This window comes from Branchiostoma belcheri, unplaced genomic scaffold (genome assembly GCF_001625305.1).
Source record: "Branchiostoma belcheri isolate BF01 breed outbred unplaced genomic scaffold, Haploidv18h27 scaffold671, whole genome shotgun sequence".
NCBI classification, from domain to species: Eukaryota; Metazoa; Chordata; class Leptocardii; order Amphioxiformes; family Branchiostomatidae; genus Branchiostoma; species Branchiostoma belcheri.
The window spans coordinates 6715-15406 of NW_017804322.1; the positions used below are offsets into that span (position 1 = coordinate 6715).

At 42.1% G+C, this 8692-nt stretch overlaps 2 protein-coding genes across 2 annotated transcripts in view; both read right to left on the reverse strand.

The window, feature by feature from the left end:
• Window positions 1–4914, reverse strand: part of LOC109483971 — a 10559-nt gene extending 5645 nt beyond the window's left edge. Inside the window, exons 1-5 of the mRNA XM_019787128.1 lie at window positions 4680–4914; window positions 4163–4449; window positions 3545–3781; window positions 3255–3346; window positions 2876–2983 (exon numbers count right to left, since the gene is read on the reverse strand). Of these exons, the coding sequence (XP_019642687.1) occupies window positions 2876–2983; window positions 3255–3346; window positions 3545–3781; window positions 4163–4370 (645 nt within the window). The 5' untranslated portion in view covers window positions 4371–4449; window positions 4680–4914. The remainder of the gene's footprint in view (window positions 1–2875; window positions 2984–3254; window positions 3347–3544; window positions 3782–4162; window positions 4450–4679) is intronic.
• LOC109483970 lies at window positions 4440–7950 on the reverse strand. The gene is made up of 4 exons (XM_019787127.1): window positions 7512–7950; window positions 5191–5385; window positions 4711–4998; window positions 4440–4449 (listed from the first exon to the last, which is right to left on the reverse strand). Exons 1-4 carry the CDS (start codon window positions 7685–7687, stop codon window positions 4440–4442), a joined length of 669 nt encoding a protein of 222 aa, XP_019642686.1. The 5' UTR covers window positions 7688–7950.
• Between the last annotated feature and the right edge of the window lie 742 nt (window positions 7951–8692).

Sequence of the window (8692 nt, forward strand, 5' to 3'; positions counted from 1 at the left end):
CAACATTGAGGGGCCAATGGATATTGTCTGGCTAATGATAGATACTGCCTGGCCAATTTGATTGAGGTTCCCGAAACATCTGCTTGGAGATTGCTTTAACTTTGGATATGTTCACTAAAGTTGGACTTTATCTTTTTTGCTTTGCCTTTTTAGAAGATTTGACTAAAGGCAGATACATGCAATATAGTTTCTATGCCGTAGGGTAGGTGGCATGACAATAACTAATAACACATGTTGTGTGCATTACTCTCGGAAAACTTTTCTTCAACTTTTCTGTACACCTCATGATTTATGTAACATCTACCCAAAATAGTGGAATGGTTTGTTTGCATCTGTCTTGTTTACAATCCATGCTGTACTTTATTTTATTTTATTTTATTTTATTTTATTTTATTACAGACTGTGTGTGATCATACATTGCAAAAGTGTATGTTATCTATTACTTCAGTTAGTATAATGAGTACCTCAGTATACGTAATGGAAGCACTTTTATTACCACAGATACTTTTATTACCACAGAGAGACCAGTTTGATAAACAGTATGATTCATAATAGATATCAGTGCACACAACCACATGTATAATAAATACAGCTTAAGAAAAACACTGAAATCTGAGTCTCTGAGTGCTTGTTTGATGGACAACTGATCATGTCACATGTCAGGTGTTCAAGGACACTCAAAGAATAATGCTACAAATTTGGTAAGGGACGGTCTTTGAATAGGAACAGAGTAAATGTTTCCAGAATTTATCTATTTGCCAATAAGTGTTCATTCTTTTGTAATAGTTTGCGTTTGCTCGATTGCAGTGTTCTCGCCAGGCCTTTTGAACCAACCCTCTATGCTCATGGTGATTTGGATCCCTATACTGTCTTTCAACCAGCATATGGGTGTTTTTTTACGAAAAAATTGCGAAAAAAATGAAAATATAACTTTAGAATGAAGCTACAGCAAAGGGAAAACATTAAATTCACAAAAAATTTTGACATTCATGATCCGCCAGACACTTTTTTGGCTCAATCAATGCACCACTTGTGCCATGAAAGTTGCCCTTCTGTACCTGACCTGCTATGCGGTGAAAAAATCCTGGTGAGAACCCTGGATTTGTTCTGGAATCAATGGTGCATTCTGCTGGGAGAGGCAAGTTTGAAAAATTTTACAAGCAAACTTTAGAATAATACTTTAACTTTTGCAGGTGGTGGTATTTAAGCATGATCCATTTTTGCATGGGGGTCATGCTTGAATGATAGAGTCTGAGCATTTCAATGTTTCTTGCTTGATGCATTACCATGTATTAGTTGTTGATGAGTACTTTGAACATATATGCATGAGAATACTACAAAGTCAAAACAAAACAAGCCAAAAACAAATTAACACCTGTCCATGCACACCTAAGAAGAAATCTTAAACAAAAAACACCCTTATACTCAAATTCTTACTGGGGAAGCATCATAATCTATGTGTAAAAAACAGCATTGTGTTGATGAAAACTACTAGTATTTAAATTTTCAGATACATCTAAAAAAAATAAGCATCCTGTGACACTGGAAATATATGAGGAACCTTAGGCTGTGTTTGCACATGGCAAAAGCAATGCATTATATATTTGCATGAATTTTTTTATTCCTAGCTACTGATTTGGTTGTGTTCAGACCTTTTAGAATACAGGATTCTAACAGTCAATGATGCCTGGTGCATGAAGTCGGGAACATAAATCAATACAGTAAAAATTCTAGAAGACTTACAGTAACAGTTAAAGTGTCAACGCTGTAGTACCATCTTATATCATCTTGTATTTTAGTGCTCCTCAAAGTGGTCCCTTATTGACTGTGGGATATAGTGTTCTGGCTCCCACGAGCTGTCCGATACATCATACCCTGCCCAGTGCACCAGGTACTCTGTCTGGCTGTTGTTCACTCTTTTGTCCAGTAGTGCTTCCACCGGGTGGTAGGTGTCTGCCTTCCCCTTCCCCTTCACAGTTTTCCCCTTCCTTGTTTTTCGCCTCCCGTTTCCCTTCCCCTTCCTCTTGCATTTCTCTCCTCCTCCTCCGACATTGTCTGCTGCATTGTCTTCAAGTGGCAGAACAATGCCGTCCTGAATCGCCAGGATTTACGACAGATTACGTCGTTATTTTCAACTCTCCAACGTTCAAGCTGCAAGTATCATGACGTAATCTGTCGTAAACTCAGGGTCCGACCTGTTTTGCGGGCCTATTCCTGAATTCAAAATGGCGCCGATCGCCGATGGTTTGTATGGAGTTACGTGCTCCGAGGCCGTGTTGTGGTTAAATGCTGCGTTTGTTTAGGGTCTTATCCCCCCGGCCCGGCAGGTGAGTGCGTTAGGAAGCCAGCGACACCAAAAAACCGGGGCCGGCCTGTTGCATGAGGCCCGGCACGGCAAAGGTTGGTTTTGGCCTATGCATTGCACCACGACTCTGTCCCGGCATTATCATGCAAAAAGGGTACCAGAGTCGTCCACGGCTAGGCCGAAGCGCACTCTCTTCACGCAATAGGCGTAGGGTGCAATTGACGAGGAACTGTACATATCTAAACTAGAAATGATTTACCTCGCCATGGAGTTGAAAGAGAGTGCTACCGTCCAACGACGCGACTAGATATACGAAAGTCACTGAGCCCCGACCCACGCCACGGCACACATCCCGGCTCTCTCCACGCGATCTCGTGTCCAGGCTCGCAAAATCTCGCGAGCGTTGTTACTGTATCTGTGCCGTACCTGCATGGCCAGAGACCATCTCTTCCATCCAGATCTAAGTGAGAATGGTGTCTCTCATGAGCCAGGAGACGTCTCCTGGCCCACTTATAAGTGCAACATGGTGGCCACCATGTTCCACTTGTAAGTGAAAATGGTGTTTGTATCCAAGAACACCTCGAAGCTGCCTCCCGACTTCTGACATGAACGCCAGAAGTGGTTGATGATGTGGCTCGCCCACTTCTTCAGTTCTGTGCAACCCCTCTCCTGTCCAGCCTAATTTCAATAAAAAGAGACAAACTTGAATATAGTAAGTGTCTTCCAACAGCATTTCTTGTTCACAACATTTATGCTTAGTTAGAATAATATTTTCATGTATAAACTGTCTTATTGAGCATAATGGTCATGTGGCAGCCTTTCTGTTTAATCTTATACCACAAGAAACAAACAGTCGCAAAGAACACTGTATTGCTGGTGAAATGCTGCTCATGCCGTTGCTATCACGTGAAGGCGGAAAGGATGATGAATGCTATTCATATGTACTTACCGCCACTATCTTCTTCAGCAGGTTCTTTGCACCATGCCACACATCAAGGGAGTGAAAGATGCCCTTCCTGCCGTACTCTCCTGTGTCTGGGCCTGTTTAGGAAAAAATAGTTTTGATAGTTCATGTTGTGTTTGCATATTGCTGTTATCACATATTTAAACAAATCAAAATTACTTCGCCACTTGCATGTATATCAATAACTAATTAAGACATTACATCATAGTTACTTGAATGCCACCACCCAACAGTAATATCATGTCATGCAACTGAAAAGAATTTTAAGTACTTACGCATCAAAGCACTGATTTGAGGATGTGCATCAGTGCACACCTCGGTCACAGGGACACGTGCTGCCTCCATCGATGTCATCATTCTCTGGAAGGCTGCCTTCTCCGTTCGTGCTGATTTCCTATCAGTCTCCCGTTTGTCCACGACAATGACAGACACGATGCCCTTTGTGTCGTGGTCCATCGTCGTGTAGGTGCAGTACTGGGCACAGTGCCCAGGTGAATCCATGCGCCCATCTCCTGTGTAGCAAGAGCAACTGTTGTTTAGCCATATCATTCAAGGGATCACATTTCAACATTACTTAAATGTACTTGTGTCCATAATATGTTGAAAGCTAAACATGAAGGAAGCAATGGGATAAGTTTGCAAAAGAATGTTTAACATCTAGCCACTTTTATCTTGTGACTGAAGCAAATGATATTCTTCTCACAGTTATTTGTATGACATACACATATGTAGACTGGAAGAAACCCTGTCAATCTGGCTTTACATTTGAAAAAAATCACATAATTACTGGGATTGCAAAGACGTAAAGACAATAATCAGCATAGAAAGGGCATAAAACTAATGATTGCATATATTCTTGAGATATTTATTGTGCTAAATAATATGTTACATACCTAGTAGAATAACGTTTTCTTTGTTCTTCAACTCTTGAAGGCCTCTTGCATTCTCATCCTTCCAGTACTGCTTGATGGCAGGCACGCAGTACTGTCCCTGTATGGAGTTGAATGTTGTCGGGCCAACACACCCCATGTTCATGAATTTGAACATGAGGTTCACCTTACTATAATTGTTGCCCGACAACAGGATGCTAGAGGCCAGCATAAAATCCCCCCCCCTGTAGTTTGTACTTGAATCTTGGCTGCGAGGACCACTTCCATTGCAGGTGGCCTTTTACACAGTTCTGTGGGAGAGAAAACAAACAGTACATGACATTAGACTTACATACTTAGAATTAGGGGCTACCGTGTCATAAGAACACATGACATTTAATAGGAATGCAACTAAACAAAACTCAAAAGAGTGATGTGGGTGAACATGAAACACACACAGCGTTATTAACACACAGGACATGAAAAGAAGTTTGGCAAAGAAAAGACACGTCCGCCTGTAACGAGTATAAAACAGGCTTACCCATTTCAGGATGATACCACTCCCAACTGGCTTTGTCTCTGGCTCCTTGTCCACCTCTGCCCTACACTCCTTTTCCTTGCACTTGTCGTACGGTAGCTGCATGTACCGTACAAGTGCAAGCAGGGACTCGGTGTAGCCAATCCAGCACTGCAGCCCGACGATGTCGCCCTCCTCTCTAATCTGTAGCTCCTCAGGGGAGACAAAGACATAGTCCTCGTCATCCCCCTCCGCCACAGACTGGTCGTGCGCAAACACTTCCTCCTCAGGGGATATGATGGGCAGGCTCCTCATGTCTTCAGCCAGCTTGCTGCATGAAGACCTACAACATATGGGATAGAACAAGACAAGAAAATCCTTATGATATGAAATAGAAAGAGAAGTAGACATACTTTCATAGCCTTCACTACCTGCTATAGATTCCAACTGGTTGTTTTATTACATAATATAGTAACATAATTCTATATAGCAATTTTTTCCAATAGGAAATACATTTCTTAGAAGTTATACTTACACAACTGAAACAGTGGAAGAAGACCCTGGGGAAATGCTGGAGATGTCACCAGCATTCAGGTTGGGAGGCTGTTGTGTCACATGTGGAGTGGAGGCATGGCTCGGTGTGACCGTCTTTGGTGGGCTTGGTGCATTTGAAGGTGGACTTTGTGGTGAACTGGGCCTGGGAGTGTCAGTGTCACTATGCTGTCTATAGCTGAAAAAAAGGGAGGAGTAACTGAGTCAGGATCACTCACTCACTCACTGTATAGGATATAACTTATAACTAGATTTCCTCGACATCACACCTTCGCCAAAAGATGTTAATCTTTATGACTGACAATTTGTAGATTATTCCCCCTGATTGTGCAAACAGGATCCTCATTTACATGAATTATATCAATTTATCATATTCTCAACCAAAAGACAGATATACTAACAAACAATGCCATTCTAGCATTTCCTCATAAATTATGCAAATGGGGTCCTGATTTTAATAGATTACCTTCACTGAACTTTCATATACCACAAGTATGAAATTCCAGGCAGTTATCATTACATAATTGTAAGATTTTCTCATTTATTATGCGAATTAAGTCAAAATTTAATCAGTTCCACGTCTCATAAAGACCTATCCACCTACCAAATATCAAGACAATCCATCTTAGCCTTCTTGAGTTATCACACACACACACACACACACACACACACACAGACACACGAACCCCTACGAAAACATAACCTTCTTGGCGAAGGTAATAATTATTCTATTACATCATGATGGATGTTTCCATATTGTACAACTGTCCATCATTTTTATATGTATTACAACATAGTACTAGTACAAAATTTGCATTCTTTCAATTTACACCACTGGTATCATTTCTCTATTTCAAGCAGGTGACTCAAATTGTTATCCAGCTAATTGCTGCACCCAACTCCCTTGCTTCAATTTGAAAATCAACAGGTTCTAAATTCTGTTGTATAATGCTCTACATATCTTGCAGCATCTGAGATTACCACTCTCAATAGCAAAGGTTAAATTGTTTGAACTTTGAGTTTGTTTGGAAAAAATGTCTTCTTCATGATCATTTTTTTTGTAAACAAAGCTACACAAACTTAATTTGATTCGGCCCTAGCCCACGTGACCCAGTCTCACGTTACGACCTCTTCTGTTTTTAGTTTGGCTAACACAGCCACGTTTTTTGTGTGCTCTGCAAAAATCAGCGTTTTTTTCTTCATGCAGCAGTATAGGGACTCTAAGAAATCGCGTAGGCGATTTTCAGTAAGCAGACGACCCGTCAAGGGACACATCGGTCCGTGTGGACCCGGGAATTATTGAGTGGGCGGAAGGATCGACGTCGTGGGACGCAAGCACACGCACGTTAAGTATGACCTCCACATGCAGAAGTTTCTCCGCAAGTTACGTCAGAAAAGCAAAGGTGGCAGACTTCGTGAGAGAGAGTTGGTCAGAAAGCACTTCTGAGGACTCGGAGTCAACGCAGATTCAGCATTCACGGTCACTGCCGCTCGGTAACCCTCCAGCCGCCGTTATTTGTTTGAACTTTCGTTTATTCATCAACAGAAAATTCTGTAACTAAATTCTTCTTCTAATTTCATATCACGCATACAGTAACCAAGATGTACATTATAAAACATACACTAACAGATATATGTACGTTGTGCAGAAATCTAGACAGTTCTGAACCACGCTGACTGCGGATAATTTTTACAAAATATACTTTACGCGATTCGACCTTCGGCACAACGAAGGAACATACGTCGGCTTGGTGGCTTGTTCATGTCGCTTGTTTACATACATGGTTTGTTAATCAACAAAAAAATCAACATGTACAGGCATACAGATATTATATGTACAATGGCATGCACGCACGTCGTATTGCCTTACAAAGCACGCACGCCGGCTTGGTGGTTTGTTTACATACATGGTCCGTTACTAGTAGAATCCACAATTTACGATGTGTAACCAAAATTTGATAAAATATGACGATATAAACGTAAGTGGAGAACAAATCGAGACAACACACTGACCGCTGATAACGTTACGTACATGGTAATAAATCTGTGCGACTGTGAGGTTCGGCCGGCGGCACAACAAACGCACGGCAGCTAATGTTTTGAACCGCTTGTTTTCATACATACATAATTTTCTAGGCTCGGCCCGGGAGAAAAGAAATCGCCCCCATCCCCCGAAAAAAACTAGGAATATCGTATTCAAAGTATAAACGATTCGTTGGATCAAAATAGGGTAACTTGCGGAGAGAATTGAAAGAATACACACAAGTATAAAACACGTCTGTATAAAATACGAACTCCACAAACCTGTTGATGAGAAGACGGGCCAAATCACAGTCTGTCTTCAGGCCGAGCGCGGATTTCAGGTCCCGCCACTCCACAAACATGTCGCCCAACAACACCCGCTTTTTGAACTTGTCCCTCTTCTTCCTTTTCCTGGCGGAACTGGTCAACCGATCCCGAGCGCCCTCCATTCCCGCCATTTTGTTTGAGAGGGCGAGCTAGTCATGACGTCACGAAGCCGGAACTTACCGAAGATTCCCGAACGAAAACCGTTGTTTGTTTACGTTCCAGCGGTGGCATCAACTGGGTGCCACCCGCAACTGAGCGCACATCGAGCGGACTGTTTTTGCGCTAACAAAATACGCCAGAAACGTAATTTAATGACGCAAAAGTGTTGAAAAGTGATAGTAAATGATGATAAGACCAAGATTTGTTAGATTCAGAATATTTGATTTTTTGGCGCAAAAAACTACATAGAGCAGCTTTAAAAAATCGGCACAGTTAAAAAATATAGACTTATATGCAAAATAGCCTCGGATAATTTTGATAAAAAAGTGATAATACGTAAACATGGATTCGTAAACATGGATTACTCTAAAGATCAATTATGCTGTTTTCAGCTGCGCGTAAAGCCGTTTAGGTCATACTCCGTGAATAAAATGCGTAACAACGAGGGTTTACAGATACAAATGACCGCCGGTAACCCCGAATTCAAACACGCGTTCTATTCGAATGACGTCATATCGAACATGGTGGAACATGATTCGGGTTCGAAACATGTCTGTGGCCATCGTGCAGACACACGCCCCAACTCGAACATGAATATCAGCCTAGGCCGCCTTAACCCATCCTCCTTCGCAGGGCTAAAATCCTCCGGTTCCCTTCCGGTTTTAGCCCTGCTATTTACCGCTGACAGTTTGACTTCTGGTGACGTCACTTATAAATAATTCATGAGCTTGCCTTATTTGGCACAAACCAATCAGATGTCGGGGGGCTTGCCCTAACTCTGTCTCGGCTTTGGCCAGGGCTTTGGCCGCTGCTGGGAAGCCCATATAGCACAGGCTCTTCCCTCCTCCTGTCCGCACACTCAGAAAAACGTCTCTGCCATCAAGCAGCGCCCGTAGCATCGACTGCTGATGCTCACGAAGCCGCTCGACTCCAAATAAATCTTGCACGGCTCGCACGAAACTTCTAGTATCTGTAAT

Coding starts and splice junctions, on each gene's coding strand:
- LOC109483970 (XM_019787127.1), bottom strand. CDS start 7,687: ATGGCGGGAATGGAGGGCGCTCGGGATCGGTTGACCAGTTCCGCCAGG. Junction 5,386..7,511: donor GCCCGTCTTCTCATCAACAG/GTTTGTGGAGTT, acceptor CCTTTTTTTCAG/CTATAGACAGCATAGTGACA. Junction 4,999..5,190: donor TCTTCCACTGTTTCAGTTGT/GTAAGTATAACT, acceptor CATATGTTGTAG/GTCTTCATGCAGCAAGCTGG.